At 46.1% G+C, this 17,507-nt stretch overlaps 1 protein-coding gene across 1 annotated transcript in view; it reads right to left on the minus strand.

The window, feature by feature from the left end:
• The window catches only part of itga9 (integrin, alpha 9), a 62,071-nt gene that overhangs the window by 17,622 nt on the left and 26,942 nt on the right, over positions 1-17,507 (minus strand). The window contains exons 16-18 of the mRNA XM_048269228.1: positions 3,204-3,356; positions 2,150-2,226; positions 1,352-1,499 (exon numbers count right to left, since the gene is read on the minus strand). Coding sequence (XP_048125185.1) covers positions 1,352-1,499; positions 2,150-2,226; positions 3,204-3,356 — 378 coding nt within the window. The remainder of the gene's footprint in view (positions 1-1,351; positions 1,500-2,149; positions 2,227-3,203; positions 3,357-17,507) is intronic.

Consider the following 17,507-nt stretch of genomic DNA (forward strand, 5'->3'; position numbering starts at 1 on the left):
ACTGTTTTTTAGAGGTAAGCCAACACCGTGTGCCGGTCGATTAGGATTAGCCCCTTTATAAGATTAAAAACCTGTCCATCACGTTTTATTTTTGAAAATATCGGTGTCAAAATAGCTATCGGGTATAGCGTGGTGAGGAATCTGGGTGGTTAAACATCGCTTAAGGTTATTGACCAGCGGGACCTCCAAATGACTGTTTGTATGAAATGTGTGTGGAGAGGATCTCGACTTGTGCCGTGTGGATGACAGGAGCGAGAGAAGTGAAAATAAACGAGTGGTATTGGGAGCTGTCTGAGGCAGACATCAACACCCTCTCTCTCTCTCAGGCTGTCAGGCCCGTTAGGAGCATGTGTGGCGATCTGAATCATAGAGAGAAAGAGAGAGTCTACAGCTTTATTTATCTTGCTCTTATAGAGGGGAGACTCTTTCCTCACCAGCCTTCTGGAGAAATAATCTCTTACAGAAACAAAGAAAAAAGAAAGAGACAGAGAAAGAGAGAAAGAAAAAAAAAAAAACAAGTCTCACTCATGTACCTGCGACAATATCTGCTTGGCTCTTTAAGCCAGCCAGGGTAAGCAGACAGACGGAGTATTAACATTCCTGGGAAATCCATTCAGTCCATTAAAGATCAGGCACACATGTGGAATCGAAAGGCCATCAACAAATAAGAAATATGACAGAGGTTTTTCAAGGTCTGAAACTAACGGATGAGAGAACGGGAGATCTGCTTTCATTCCCGACTACTGTCTTGGAGAGCGGTATGGTGCGGTATGGTGCGGTATGGTGCAGCGGGGGACACGGATGGACTGAACTAAATTAGTGCCACACACATGTGACCACAGGGGCTGCTAGCGGAGTGGCCGTGTGGATGACAGGCTGTGGAGAGACGGCCCAGCTGTTGTTAATGCCCCTGCCCTCCCCGCCCGTCTTCCCCCTGCATGTGTGGTTCCCCTGCATTCCCATAGCCCACTGAACTCCTCACCAATTAACCGCCCCCAACCCTTCTCGGTACTCACGGGTACCTTTTCCGCCTTCTATATTTCTCACAGAGCCTTTGATGGTATAGTGTGACAGTGTTTATATATAAGCACTTAAAGCCCTTTCAACAGGTGCTAGGCATGCTGAGATAGATAGAGAGCGTCCTTTTGTGGTTACAGATACAGTATTTTCAACTGTAATTGACTTAAAGGCGCAATTTTTCACTCCCTCTAAATCTCAGTCTGATGTGGCAGTTTGTCTTTGCGCTGGTCAATGACATCATATCTTTTTTTTTATGATACACAATTATCTTTTCCATATAAGGCAAATTAAAAAAAATAGTTCTTCCATTGATTGAAAGAGCTGGACGTACCCTCTGCCAGAAGTTGATGTAATGGACTTCCCTAGAGAAGTTGAGGAAGATGTTGGTGTCGTAGGCGTCATCGCCGGCATTGGAGATGGTCAGATTCAGCGAGACATTTCGTACTCCTCCCAGCGCCAAATGAGATCTAACATGGGCCCTGCGAAGGACACAGTAATACATCTTCAATCGGCCCATACATAAAAGTTTGTCATTGTGACAGTCTGTTTGGGCAGCTCTTCCTGTTTCAGGAAGAAGTCCTTATGGCATGTTGGGCCCCCCCCCTGCATGTACAGCAAAGTTACACTATACTATGGACAACACACTATACATTCATATTCTGCACATGGTATAGGCCCCATACCATACTGCATCTAACTACATACAGTATATATATGTAGTTAGATGCAGTATAGTATGGTATAGTATATAATACCACTTTGTGCTGGTGTTCATATGACGTCTGCCTGATGTGATGTGGACACAGTGGTAAGCGCAGCAGCAGACCCTATGTCCTGTTATGAGTTATAACGACACAGGAAAGAGAGCTCTTTAAATACAGAAAGAAATGAAAAAAAAAAAACTCTAAACGGGCTAAATGGAGCACCTCCAAGGAGGCAGTGCGAGCCAAGCATGTGTCATGGCTCCCGCGTCCCCCACCCAGCCCAGCACTGTGCCTCATGACGTCAGTGGGCTCGGGCCCGAGCGGAGGGAGTGCCTGCCAAGGCAGAGGAGAGGCGGTGGGGTTGGTGGTGGTGGCGGTGGTGGTGGTGGTGGTGTTGGAGGAGGGACAGACGGGAGCCTGCTTACCCCGACAGCAGTAGTTTCCCATGGAGTCTCAGGTCGGCGGCGCAGTCATCTGACAGACAGTTCTTCTCAAACCATGTCTGGGTGAGGAGGGGAGAGGGGAGAGAGGGGAAAGAACAGAATGTTTACACAACGTTTCACGACAGACAACGTGACTTGGGACTGTGTGTGTGTGTGTGTGTGTGTGTGTGTGTGGGGTTAGACTAGATGGCAACGTAATGTGGGACTTGAGACAATAGACTGGATCCTCCTTGTATCCCTTACAGTCGGACTGTTTCAGTGTGCCACTTGAGTGGTAGTGCAATAGGAATAAGCTCCACTCTGATGGTCTGCGTGTTCCGCAACACTGAGCAAAGGACTTCAAGGACTCAGATCTCTGTTTCTTTTCAAGGCTCCGCAATTGGACCGTTAAGCCCCGTTGGCTTGATGGAGCGGTGCTGGAATAAATGATTGCAGGAGGTGCTTACAGCCAGGAATGATTTTTTACATTCCTCCACTAATGGCTCCCACCAAAGTGGTGAAAGATGAGGAATCTTCCTTAACCACCAGCCCAAAGGTGCAAACACTCAGTCCATTACAGGGGTGGGCACTGTACAAATAAATTCATCATCAACTTGTCTGAAATCCACACCGCAGAAAAAAGCAGACACCCTAGTCCGCAGCCCAGAACTTTCACCACACCTCTGTGACCTCATTGACACTTCAGTTATTAACTACATGTGTGAGTGAGTCGGGTGCAAGCCACTTCATAACAGCAGACGTCGGTGTCACGAAATTACTCTCAGAAGCAGGAAACAGCAGGGTGGTTTTGGGGAAATCTCTGATAAAAGTGAGCTACTGTGACTGTGCGGTCCCTCTGAGGGTGTGGATTAGAGGCACCAACAGGGCTTCTGGCCACCGTCCATCCAGTCTAGACAATGTCCCAAAAACACAAAACTACGGTCATCCTAACAAGACCGGGATAGTTATGCTCTGAGTAAACGGAGACTTTAGGAGGACGGCTCCCTTGGGCTCTGAAGAATGACGGAGGTTGGCTCATGAAGATGAGCTCTCTTACCTCGTTCCGGGCGGCGATCTTGTCACCCTTCTTCCAGCGGAGCACGGGATCGAGGGCGGGGAGATCGCGGTCCTGACCGCCCTCCAGCACGTGCTTCCCCAGGCTGTAGGCCACCTCAAACGCGATGGGAGCGAAGACATCCCTCACCTCTTTCTGTTGACACACACACACACACACAGACACACACACACGGTCACACACACAGACAGACACATAGACATGCACACAGAGAGAAAAACCGAAAAACCATTAGAGCCAAATCACCTCGGGATGCAACATAACCAATAAAGGTTCTTAGTGTGTGGGATGATTCATTAGAGACTGCTCTCTCTGTCTTCCATCCCAAAGCGCCTTCTAACACAGTCCAGGCTACTGTACTTAGCTGACTCCAGCAGCCCAGGCCCTGCCACAGACAGACTATCACAGACCGTCAGGGGTGCGGGTGGGTAGGTGGGTGGGTGGGTGGATGAGTGGAGTTAGAAAGATGGAAAATGGCATTTGGCAGTCTGATGTGGCGCTGCCCTTTGAAAACAACACATACACAAAAAACTCCATCTTTCTTCTCTCTGGCAGAGCTAGAATGCAGCTCCACAGTATGGAGGAGTGTTTGCCTTGGCACGGGGCTTGGAAACAGTAAAAACACCAAGCGCTGGATAAGATGGAGGGCCGCCCCATGTGCTCCGCACCGGAGGATCCTGATGGAGGCGGCTGGGTGGGGGACGTGGGAAAAGGAGACCCTGTCCATTAAACATCAATCCGCCCCCGCTTGGAACGACCCCGACAGGCGGAGGGGGAGGCTAGCGTTAGCCGCGGGCGTGTCTCTTGCGCCGCTGGGCTCAGCGGGCGACCTCGGGACACAGCGTGCCACTGGAGTCTGCTCGGTCCGCACCGGACCATGCTGTGTCCTGCCACGGCAAACCCCCCTGTGCAAACAGAGGAGCGTTTCCGGTGGCCTGGTGGGCCACTCGCGCTCGTCTCCATTCTTCTGTTTGCACTCGTCTGTTTTATCACTCTGTCCATTTCCCCTACGTCCAGCCCAGCCGCCCGGCCACCCATCCCCTTCCTCAGCCAGGGCCGACACACAAAGGCCGACTTTAACACAGCGCTGCATAAGTTCACTATCTCAGACAGACAGGCACACACACACACACTCCTATACACACACACAGCCACACACATATTCACTTATAGAAATACACACACTCACACACTCCTATACATATACACACACACACACACACACATACACACACACACAAACTAACACGCACACACATCCTCTACAACCAGACAGATGTCTACTACCTGGTGAGGTTGAGAGACTTATGGCAGGAAAGAGAGGCTTGTTAATGCACAGGACATGAATGGACAAAAACAGAGGGGTGGTTGGAGGTTATGACTTCTCAGAATGCTTTCTGCGCACAAAATGTATCCCAACAACTTAACACCTGCAATAGAAATATTAACCATCGAGGCCAGAACTGAAAACACATTTATCCCACGCAGTGCAGAGATTTAAAAAGGAAGTCTGGGACAGTTTTATCACTCTCATATTTTGGAGACACCTCCATTTATCGCATAAAAGCAAAGCTCTTGTGCACAGCAACAGACAATCATTGTTGTATGGGGTGAGAGGTCCCCATGGTGGAGAGGTGAGGCTCACAATGTCATTGTTCAGAGAGAAACACACAACGTTCTTCTCAGACAGAATGAAAGTGAAAAAGAGTCAAAGAGAGAGGGAGAGAGGGGGAAACAGTGGGGAAGAGAAGGGGAGGCGAGATGGAGAGAGGGAAATAGTGGGCGAGAGAGATAGAGAGAGAGGCAGAGAGTAAATGAGAGAGAGTGAGAGAGAGAGAGAGAGAGAGAGATCTGGTACCCAGTGGGTCCCAGGGGTGATTAAAGTGAAATGCATCAAATGGCCCCTGTCAAATGGCCTCGGCGTGACCCTGTCCCCTCAGGGCCAGTCTGCCCTGGGCCCCGAACATCAGACTATGGCCTCCCACTCTGGAAGTTTATCTTGGACTTTCTCTGGGCCACGGGAGAATTGGGGGGACATGAATGACTCCTTGTTACACAATAAATGTGTTGCATAGACCACCACATATCTTTTTTTTCCCCTGTTTTGCACCCTCCGAGATAACCGCGACTCAACCCAAACAAACACAGTTAAAAAATAGTGTATGTGTGTGTGCGTGTGTGTGTGTGTGTGTGTGTGTGTGTGTGTGTGTGTGTGTGTGTGTGTGTGTGTGTGTGTGTGTGTGTGTGTGTGTGTGTGTGTGTGTGTGTGCGTATTAAGAAATCATTATTTTTTTCCTTTCACTCCCACCCCCTCCCATGTTTTTGGAGAAACAATAATGGCTGATGCTTCCAAGATGTCGCTCGCTCGCTCGCTCGCTCGCTCCGTCGCCGAGTGTGGGAGACGACCGCAGACTCCCTTTCCCCGTGGCCGCCGAGAGGTCAGGACAAAACTCAAGAACCTCCCGGAGACAACACAGCAGGGCCTTCACCTTAGTCACACAGACACAGACACACACAAACACAGTCAGACGCACAGGGAATCAGTGTGTGTGTGTGTGTGTGTTTGTATATCTGCCTGTGTGTGTGTGTGTGTGTGTGTGTGTGTGTGTGTGTGTGTGTGTGTGTGTGTGTGCATTTGTGTTCGTACTGGCGTGACCATGTGTGTTTGCATGCTGGGGGTGCTAGGTGGGAATATCTAGTACCACAGCCCTGGCTTTCACAATTTCCCAAATTTCCCAAAATGCCTGTTGCCACCGTATCTCCATTCCCCTCTGTAAAACCACCACAGCCCCCAGGCTGCCTTTCCCCTCCTGTATTTATAGGCCAGAACAGAGGGGGGCCTGGGAGCCCTGCACATTGGTGTTAATGGCCCTCTGCGCTGTAATTGGCCCCTCGGCACAGAGCCTCAACAACTGCTCCTTACCACCCCCTCCCCCCCACTGCCCAGCTCTCATCAACCCACACCAGCCAAGCGGGTCACTGTGCCACCGACTGAAGGCGGCCATTGTGTGGGACGTATGGGGCCGTAAAAGAGAAGCCGTGCTTCCTGCCATTGTATCCTTTTCACAGAGAGAGCGCTCGAGGGGGCAGTTATCGGAGGCGTGTGAGCTAAAGGCAGGATGCCAGCTCTGTAAGACACCCACAGAGCAGTTCTGACCGCAGAGTGGCCAGATATGGGTCATCTCCGGTTAAGATCCGGGCCCGATCTGGGTCACAGCTGTTACAAAGTCCACTGCTCTCTGGGCTGTGGGGCTTCTTGTGTGAAAGTCAGACTCTTCTAGGCAAAGATACATCTTACACACTAAGCCAGTAGAGTTTGACCGCCGCAATGAGAATGGGCCACCAAGCAAGTCCAGGCACTGGACCAAAAGGAGAAGTATAACAAGATTTAAAGAAACATTTCAACCCAAGGGAGCCTCTTTCTAAAGTTTGAAATAAATCCATTAACACCTGACAGACCGATATAGATGCATAACAGAGTGAGGCAGATGGCTTAATCACTTGATGAATGTCTTCATCTCACAAAGACACACATCCAAGAGTCTGACCTCATGGTTTTGGAAAAACAGCAAAGAAGGGCATTATCAGCATAAAGCTGTGGAATATGTAACAGACGAACTGATTAACCTTCTCTGGAGATCCAAACCAGCTTTAGGAGAGTAAGAAGTCAGAAAGAAATGAATCAGTCCTTTAATGATCAATGTATGCGCACATTTCAAAAATAGCTCCGAGTTCTCATTGGTTCCTTCCCACTACCCAACAATGAAAAGACTCAGAAGCTGGTGATGTAATGAGCTGGTTTGGATTGAGTTGGTGAGTTTGTGATTACTCCCTTTCCCCTTCCCAGCCCCTTCGCATTTTTATTACACCAACTCCATCCTTCAGTGACATGCCAGAATGGTTCAAACCGAGCCCAGCTTTGATCTCACGCGCTTGTTTGCATATCTGGAAAACAAGATGGCAGTCTCCCAACCCCCGGACCCCACACCACCTCTCTCCATCTTTCTCCCCCCTCTCTCTCTCTCCTGTTCTCTCCTTGCCTCTCTGTGTCTGCCTCTCTGTGCTGGGACGGCAGAGTGTTGTGCCCGGGGGTGGGAGAGATGAGGTCAGCTCATAAGGACTCGGCTTCGTGTTGGAGCTGCCTCACGCTTGGACGGGAGACTCTTAGCAGCGCACCAGAACGCTCTTCTCACAGAGCGACTCAGGGCCGCCAACTAGAGCTATTAAATATATTAAAGGAACCGTATGTAAGATTGTGGCCAAAACTGGTACTGCAATCACTTTCAAATTACTGTAGAGCGGTGTATCCCCTCCCCCTCCCCCCTGACTGGCAGAGCTGGCAACCCGGATGCCGAAACACTACTGATTTCGTGATTTGTAGATAGGTGGAGGGTGGCACATCAGGCCAAAACACAACATGACAACATCAACATCAGTTGAGGGCTGCAACTTCACTTTTTAAATGACAATATCCTGGCCGGACTACTGTTGTCAGTGATATAAGTATTTGAAATGAACATGATTTCTTAATGTCTAGTGAGACATCAGGGCCATTTTATGATTAATTGAAATACATTTCTTACATACGGTTCCTTTAAAGCTCGCAGAGATACACCCGTGTGTCCTTACACATGAGCGCAGACACACTCACACACACACACACACGCACTTAAGAACTGGACATGGGAAATGAGTTGAATAAACTCCAATCACTATTAAGAGTTTGTCTGTGTGTTAGGATTTCCATATATGGGCAGCAGATATATGGTTTTGAGCCCAAAACTGTGTCAGTGTTGCTCAGTATGCGCTATGCAGCAGCATGGTAACAAGCTCAGGGTACATTCTCTCATTAGAGTTCACGCTATATTGACTCATAATAGCTACAGGATGGATCAAACAGAGCAATTACCTCCACATAATCAGTTGGATCCAAGCCTAGAAACTAAAGCATTTGACGAAATAAAGGCCATAGTATAACAACATAACACAGAAATACACTGCACTGCTGTGGTCATATGGGAACTTGTGAATTCTGTGGTGTATAACGATGATCACAGTCTTGACCACTATGACCACTCTGCTAGACTGCAGACCACTCACACCTAGGCCCATGATCAGTGTCCTACACCTGACACAGGATCCAGCATGAGCTCTGGTCTGTTTTTCTCATTGAGTTGAGAGACATGACCCAACCTATCCCAACCCCAATCTGCTGCCCATTCTCAACTCCATCTGGAACCAATGAGCATGTCATGAACTGACTCTTACAACAATGCAGTCGAGATATCAGAATAAATCGTAGATAAAAGTTTTCTCCCCTTTCATTCAACCCCTGTCAAACTTAAGCCTTAAGATTTTACTAAATAGTGAAATGTGTTTTTTTAGCTAATGTCATTACAAGGCACTTGGACAAACTATGAAGTATATTTGTTGACAGACCAGATTTAGCCAGATATGTTTTCCAGATCTCAAAGCCAAATTATGTCATATGTCCTTGTATTTCTGAGGAAATTTATTTGTGAATTTGGAGATGAAAATGTATAAACAATTGTTTGTATACTGTTTGTACTGCACTGACCTCCAGCAGAAAGTTATCCAGAGGGAATAAACAGAATGGGGGACATGATGAGGAAAGACAATATGAAAAGGCCTCCTAAGCCTGTACTGTATTTCATTAAAATAAAAAAATAAAAACAGATATTTCTATGATCACCCTCCAACTCAGGTTTAAAAACTCTAACAGCTAAATGAAATTCCAAACCTCCATATTTTCTCAATAAGCCAGTAGACCTTTTCAAAAGACCTCTTGAAACCACAACAGGGCCTTTGCTAACCACAAGGCATGAAACACCTGCTTTGGCTGCCATGCTGGTTCAAAGCACATACAGTATACCCAAGGATGAAGTAACCCTTAACCTAAATCAAAACACTGTCAACATTATTATCTGACATTTAACATGAAAAATGTGCCCTGTTCTATTCAAAGAGTACATGACCTTGTGAGTGAGCCAGTTCTAAAATCAGTAATGTCATAGTGCTTGAGAAACAGTTACTCTTTTGATGTGACCAGAACCATGATAGTGTTGGTCCTTGTCACTTCTCTATTTATGGGGGAAAAATTACTGGTTTAAATAGTTTCCGATTGCTGTGCTAACCCCCAGGGAAGGCAGTTATGTTTACTCCCATGAGAATGGTCACTTATTACAAAAGTTCAGCTGCTTGAAGATGTGAGTGCATTTAGTTAGTGTCAGCATTCAGGGAGTGAGGGAGCATTTGGGGGGCCTATCTGCTGCCCTGGCAGGGAACTTGTTCCATCTGTGTTCTCTCCCCCTCCCATGCGCTAATACAACACCCCCACGGACACGTGCACTGACATACACACTCGCATTCTTTCTTTCTTTCTTTCTTTCTTTCTTTATCTCTCTATCTCTCTGCCACACACACAGTCATGCACACACAAACAAATACAAAGACATACAGATATGCACACATACATACTTACAGCACACACACACACACACACGCACACACACACACACTCCCCCATACTGTCGCACAACCCTCTGACAAGACCCAAACTCCTCTAGATTTGAATCGCAGCCAACTCCGACCAAACCCCCCCACGCGACTCGACTGATACTCGCGGCAGACAAACTGTCCTGCGGTGGAGACAGTTTACTCCAATCCCTGCGCTGTTGACCCATTCGGTTTGGGAGACACACATAACTCAACAATTAAGGGCAAAACGCAGAGAGATGAATTGCTCACTGGAACCACGGCCACATAAACACAAATTACAGTAAACCTTTTTTTTATGGCCGTGCACGCGCATACATCAGGTAAAAGGCATTCGGCGTCTGACCCTCACGCGGCTGAGAGCGCAGCTGTGAGTTTTAAAGCGGGAGTGGAGGTGCCATGCTTCCCTGGTGTAAATTGGCAGATGGAAAACGTTTTCTGCTCGAGACGAGCCCGCTAAACGAAATCATCTTTCATTCTCTATTGGGAAGGCTGTCAACGAATTTAGAGCTGTTTTCGGCCAAGCTTCAGAAGATTTGTTGTTCCAACATGCGCAAAGCATTCAACAAACACTGGGGATTAAACCCGCGCCAACACATATATACTTTTAAATCAGTCTCAGTCTTCAAATACTTTAGCACTCCGATATCTCCACAGACATTACCTTTTGGGGGTATATCTCGGGTCAGCATTATCCATTTCACGTTACCGAACAGAGAAATCCTATCGTTTTGCCCTTCAGATATTTTTTTCTTTGCTTTTTCTTGACATATGCTTGGCAGTTTCCTGTTATAAACACTTCAGCATCAGATCTCCTTGTGGGTCTTGTTTATTGAAATGCTTTTCATAGCAGTGAGACCACACAGTATCCATGTCCCAGGGGGAAAGACCAGTGTAGTGAGAGGAGTCACCATTAGTGGACAGCACATGTACAGTACACATGAGGAGAGTGTAGGAGGGTGGATGAGGGGAATATGGGGAACGTGTGCAGGGCCATATTGCAACAGGACATGGAACTCCATTCCATTCCCAGAATTCCAACCTAGTGCCCTCTATCATCGTATACCCTGTTTCCTGGATGACTCCTTGATGTTACCTTATCCGGCTGTGTTGTGGGAGTCCTAGCCAGGACATATGCAACTCTCTCTCTCTCGCTCTCCCTCTCTCTTTCGCCTTCTCTCTGTCTCCCTCTGTCACTCACTCACTCTCCTTTCTCCCACTTTCTCTCTGCATCCAAGCCAAACGGCTTTGGAGTAAAAAAGAAAAAAACGCATAGGAGGGAGATGGGGAATTTGAATCAGGTCCTTTTATGGAAGCAGCCTTGACTGAGTGTGCGCCTTTGCGTGTGTGAGTGTGTGTGCGTGTGTGTGTGCGTGCGTGTGTTTGTGCACGTGTGTTTGGGGGGCGAGGGGGATGGTGGGTGTATGGCTTCAATCAAGCCCCTTAAGCTTTCAACACAAGCCCAGGACCCTCTCTTCAGAGGCGGGCGGTACAGAGAGTTCATGTGACCTTTCAGCTCGGTTCGTGACATCTGACGAGTTTCACCTTTGTGTCGCTGCACCACTGCCGGTAGCTACTGGCAGACCGGCTCATTTTCTTCCTATTACAGGTGGTTGCAGCTGGGACATTAGTCCTTACTACCAGAATGCCAGTGATCATTTCATAACTCAACCCCCCATGCAGCTCCTGTGATGTCTTAGGCAGAGGGTCTTGTTTTTTTCCTGATGAGGGAATGGAAATACAATGATGCAAAAAAGATGAGGCTTGCTGCTCTCTCAAGTGGTGCCCAAGCTGTGGGATGTATGCTAGCATTATATGGAGGGGTGAGTCATACCACTGCAAACAATAGGAAAATGTGTTTTTAGATAGAGGTCAAGCACCCTGAGTCTTTTAAAATGGTTAGTCACCCTGCCCCATTCAAAAGAAAAACAGTATACGGTTGTACACTGCATGAACTGTAACTTTGGAAAATGGAGTATTGTTACAGTATACGAGGGCATACACTACACTCTAAGTCTCATTAATAACAACAATAAACACAACAATAAACACAACAATAACCTTATTACCACCAGCGGCTCCTCTCACTTAATAGAGGGGATGACGATTGAACCATATGTGTCTTGGTTGCTGATGTTTTGTTTTGGCCAAACAACAACACATCAACGCCACCAAAAACAACAACTCAGTTGTTTTAGGGCTTCCCTCCTAGGGAAGATATACTTCCTGACCATCTAGATAATGTAACGCTGTGCACAAACAGGAAACGGTTCCTTTCCACTCTTTTGCATTTAAAATCACAGATGCTGCCAGATCCTCTTAGCAACCGAGGCGTATTGTGTTGATACACACAAGAAATCTCTAGGCAGGATATTGGAGGTTTCAATACCAAAGATAGCATCTAAAAACTACAGTACTCTAGGGGCAAGCATACCGATCTATGAAGCCCCATCAGTGGAGAGCAGTAAAATATTAGCATACACCGTAGATCCGCATTAAGTCAGTATCTCAGTTGGATTTCCTTAAAAGGTGCTTTTCCTATTTCTATCACCTATTTGTCATGGCTCTGAGCCTACTGCACTGAAAACGATAGGATATTGGAAATACAGTACTGCACTCTGAAGCCAGTGGACACAGAGAGGGAGAGCGGGGATGGCAGTGCCTCTGCCTCTGCGCAATCTTTTCGGGATTGGGGATATCCTTTAGGGAGAGGCAGTGGATAAGCTTACATGTCATGCATGATAAGGCCTGCAGTTTTATCATTCTGGGCCCGACGTCAACTCAGGCCAGTCCCATCCTGGTCTGTCAGAACTTATTCCAGATGCTTCCTGTAGCTGATGAGATCACTGGTCAAAAAACTAGGCCATTTGACCTCGTACCCCTCTTCACATCCACCCACCCACACACACACACACCCACACACACACACACAGTACATTATCGTGTCCATTGTGTGTGGATTCTTCAATTTGCCCTCAATCTGCCCGGTGAAATCATGTTTCAGCAGTAGGCATCATATCACACTATAAACTATATCACACTGCTCTGGTGTGGCCGTGCGTCTGACCTCTCGTGCGCACAGCACCGTGGCTCGGTCACACATACAGGAAACAGACTGTTGACCGTGAGGCTACAATAGCAAAGAGATACATTTCCAACAACAACTGTGAGTCTGATAAGAGGAGGACAGAAGAACCAGGCTCCGTTTGCTGACTGCTGTTTTCAGCGGCTCCCCTTTCTTTGTTGAGAGAGTGGCCAGGTGGAAAAAAGAGCATGGAGATTAGGGTCTATTATCACCATGGCCAGGTTACTGACCCCCGGGACACGGGGCCTGATGTGTGTGTGGACGATCAACTCTGTGCAAGATCGAGCAACTCTGTGCCGCACAGCTTTCGTGGAGCCCTACCTATTTCAACAAGCAACGTGTTTCATTCTAGGTGACAGTAAAAGTCTGCAGGGTCCTATTAGCTTAGCTGAGTTGGTTACAAAACTGCTGGTTCTATAAATGTCTATTGTGGTCATGCAGTGCTTTTATGGGAGCCACAAACTAATTTCTAAACAAGATTGTTAACATCATGTGAACAAAGGACAAAAAATGTCCTTTGGTGGTACAAATGGTGTGTACAAAATGTAATAGGGCAATTCCACAGAAAATTGACTTTTTGTCACATCCATAACGCCAGTGAAATGCCTTGGCATTTGTATGATGTGAATGATAATATTCATTTTTTGTGCATTTTTTTTCATGTACATTCTTCAGCCAAAAATAGAAAATGCTCAAATTTCATGTAATTATTCACATCATACCATACCATCACATTTTATTGGTGTTATAGATGTTACAAAAAATGTAATTTTCCATGGAATTACCCAATACATTTTCTTTGAAGTTTAAAACAATATGTGTGTGTAAGCTTTCAAAACTGCTCAATTTAAACTGTAGCAACTGTAGACCAGAATGCATTTTGTTCACCAACAACTAGCCCACAAGCATTTGCATTAGTTTGCTCATTTGAACTCAGCTCTGGTCGGCAGTCAGACTACAAAGGTCCGGCACCAAATAAACGTGCGCTACATGCATTGTTCCTTTCCCATGCCATCATGGATATTATTAGGTCAGGCACAGTTCCTGCTTATGCTATGTACTAAAGATTTCACACTAGCCTGAAAGATGTGCAGGCCAGAGCTTTGTTTTAGTGGAAACTAAGTGGTGATTCTGCTGCTTTCCTGCTAAGCCGCATTCAAGATCAAATGGCTCTTGAAATGGCATTCCAAACAAATGAAGTGGGCATGCAATGTTCTTCCTAAACCTACAAGTGCCACCGCCTCAGAGGGTGATACGTGCAAACTGCCACTTCATCTGGACTAGATCTTATTTGCCTTTTCTCAGACTAGAGGATCCATTCAATTTTTCCACCGTATTTACTCGAGGATGGTTGGCTCTTTGCATTTTAATATTTTTCCATCCCGTGTTTTATAAATAGGTGGCAGAGTTGCCAGTATGTGTTTAATAGGGGACAGCTGGATATGATTACCTTCCTGCCAGCTATATCCACTGTATCAGCTTTCTTGGCCTTAGCTAAATGAAAACCAGTAGAATGGTACCAAGGGAATGGTGCATTTCCAGTTAACTGTACATGGTGGCAAGGTAAATGGAGGTAGTGTAGCAGGCAACGTCTGCCTCTCTGGTGACTCCACTGGTGGTGGTTGTGCTAGTTTGACAAAGGAAGGGGTTTAGGGGTCTCCATAACCTAAATCTCTGGGTCAGTGGGTTGCCATCACACCAGCTGAGTCTTGAAAACAAACAAAAAAGAAAAAAAAAGTGATATATTTTGGAAAAACGCTCTTGTTGAATAGTTTAAGCTGTACAAGGTCATGGGGTGAAAATTTGGGAGGCAGAGTAAATGTTTTCAAATGCCCCCATTAAAACAAATGGCCACTCCACATTTCCAAACAGACGAAGCTTGTCAGTATGGCACCTCTGAAAAACTAGGCCAGAACAGTGTGCTTGATAGCCACCACTGAAAAGACATGTCTGCATACGAAACGAGACTGCTATACATGGCATAAGCTGGCATCAGTTAACGGCATATTCCAGCATGTCCCCTATACGTCACCGCACGATCATTGCTCCTCACCTACTTCAATTACCATGCAGGTCCACTGTTCATCTCAGTCCTCTGGGGCAGACTGCACAGCTGCAGCCCAGGGTAGGGCAGATATCTGGAGTTTAATGGCGCCCTAAATATCCAGGGTGGCAGTTCCGAGGTCAGACACACAGACCTGATGGAGATGTGGAGCGCGGTGACAAGAGCTCCAGGCAAATGTCCCAAGATAAATCTGCAACTGTTCGCAGGCACAGCCTAATTTAGACTCTACTTTCAGCATTAAAATGCACCTCATGGAAGGCTGGTTGAGGTCATGGCTGGTACACAGATAGTTGGGCCAGTGAATGGGCCGTATTATCAACAAATACATGCAACTGTGTACAATATAGTGAAACAGTTGGGGGTTGAGGATGATGAAAACATGAACGACTGCTGGCACGGCGACGAAAAGCTGTTTACGCAAACTTGACCACGTGCTACACTCTGGGAATTTGGGTATCTTACCGTGCAATTATGCTTACTTTTTATGATGGAACACATCAACAAGGCTTAAGTTCTAGGCCAGAGGATAAGACTCGTGCTCTTTTTGGCATGGACAGGCTGACACATTTATACCAAACTGTTAACAACTGAAACCTGGGTGGTTTCAAATACCTCTATGCTTCTCTGTGCCATTCCAAAACTAGTCAAGGTGTGCATTGTTTTTATGTGAACATCATTGCATTGTTTTCATGTAAACATTGTTTCATGCTTTGCTAATCATTTGGCAAGCACGGTGGGCTGATTAAATGTCATGTGCTGTACAGTCTGTGTGTGACTTTTTGTCTCTTGGCATAGCATGGTTGTAAAGGAAGTGAAATTGACAATTTATTAGCTCCTGTAAAGTTCAGGAGTCTGGTTGAAGATTTTCGTAAGGCTACAGAAATCAGACCGATTCAGGATAAAATACCCAGCCATCAAAAGATGAAATGCTTGTCAAACACGTGCTATTTTTCTAGCATATGCTTGTGATCAGAGGAAACAATAAATAGCAATGAATGTGCCAACCACCCCTGATGACTACACTCACACTCACTGAGATTTTGAGGGATGACAGTAACATGAGCTTCTCCGATTCTGGCCTCTACTCATGAAACGTCTGGCTTCTGGTGATTATCCCAAAGAATGTCTGACATCCATCATGAATATGACAAAAAAAAAATGTTTTTCTCCTTTAATCTGAGGTACAAGTGCTCAGAGTATGCCGTTTATTTGGCTAAAAATAACCAAACAAAGAACATCTGGAGCTCTGGTATGCTGTTCCATCCTCCTTGCCAATAGAAACATGTTTGAAATGATCAACATGAAACAGTTACATAATATCTTACATTTTTCCACCAAACAATCTTACAACTGTAGTGGTACAGATTTTCACTGTGTATTATTGTTCATCACAACTGGTTTACTCAGTGCTGCCTTGTAACTTTGTGTTAACCTTGGCTAAGATGTCTGTGATTTCAGTACTCTTTTCATCCATCATCAGTGGGTGCTAAGTCAAAGCCTCTCCTGTTGCTTTACAGTGATTTAAAATAAATAGAACCCCTGCTCTGACCATATGTCCATTAATTCACTTTCTATACGGTGCTTTCCTAATTAAAGAGCAGAATATCACAGAATTAATGGTTTATACAGTTGGCCAAAGCAATGACCACTAGAGACTACTGTAAACCACTATTTTTTAATAAGTTAATTTGATTTGTATCCTTTCTGAGATCCCATAATACTCTTTCTCTAAGTTATATTTGCAATAATAATTGCAGAAACAATTACAGTCTTGTATAACGTGAGACAGAGTTTATTTGGTTTAATTCGATTTCTGGGAGCATTACCATCACATACTGTACAGCTGTTAAGGTAACAGGAGTTAAGTTACTTTCTTACATTGACGTTCCTCCCTCTCATTGGTTGCTATCCTGAGCTACAGTTAATTTTTCTCCTCCTGAAAAGGGTCAGCGCGGAGACTGACCATGCGCTCACATGTCAGTGTAAAGGCAGTCAACCAAACCCCCAGCCACTTTTCCATCACCAGGGCCAAGCCCCGAGCACCGGGCCCGTTGACACAACATAAGCTCATGAACCCACTGTGACGTTAGCTTCTATAGCGGGGTTCGCTGTTTTCACAGCATGTTTTCAGGGGAGGAGGATAGAGGTAAGGGAAGGGGAGGGGGCACAGCAGAGCCCCCCTACACCACACACACACACACACACACACACACATACACACACACACACAAGCCCATGAGAGAATCCAGTGGAGCACCAGCTGGCTTCCATTAGCATACCTCTGCTAGCGAATGGGAGGCCTGGTTGATGTGGGCAGACACTCAAGCTAGATAAATGACAGGATTGGCTAGGGAGGACGGCCCTCTGAGATGGCAGGCAAATCAGGTCTGATGATAGTCATTTTGCGTCTTCTCGGTGACACAAGCAATTATGTTACTTACACGCACATATGTGTGTTCAAGACGTCAGCACATTTAAGAAAGGGGCATTTACAAAATCACATATTAAGGTTGGCTAAGGTATTACCCTTCATTATTATCTTGATTGGCTACATCTTTCATCTATGACCATTGTTTTGGAAAGATTCAGAAACTATACTCCCAACTCACCATGGAAAGTG

This window comes from Alosa alosa, chromosome 18 (genome assembly GCF_017589495.1).
Source record: "Alosa alosa isolate M-15738 ecotype Scorff River chromosome 18, AALO_Geno_1.1, whole genome shotgun sequence".
NCBI classification, from domain to species: domain Eukaryota; kingdom Metazoa; phylum Chordata; class Actinopteri; order Clupeiformes; family Clupeidae; genus Alosa; species Alosa alosa.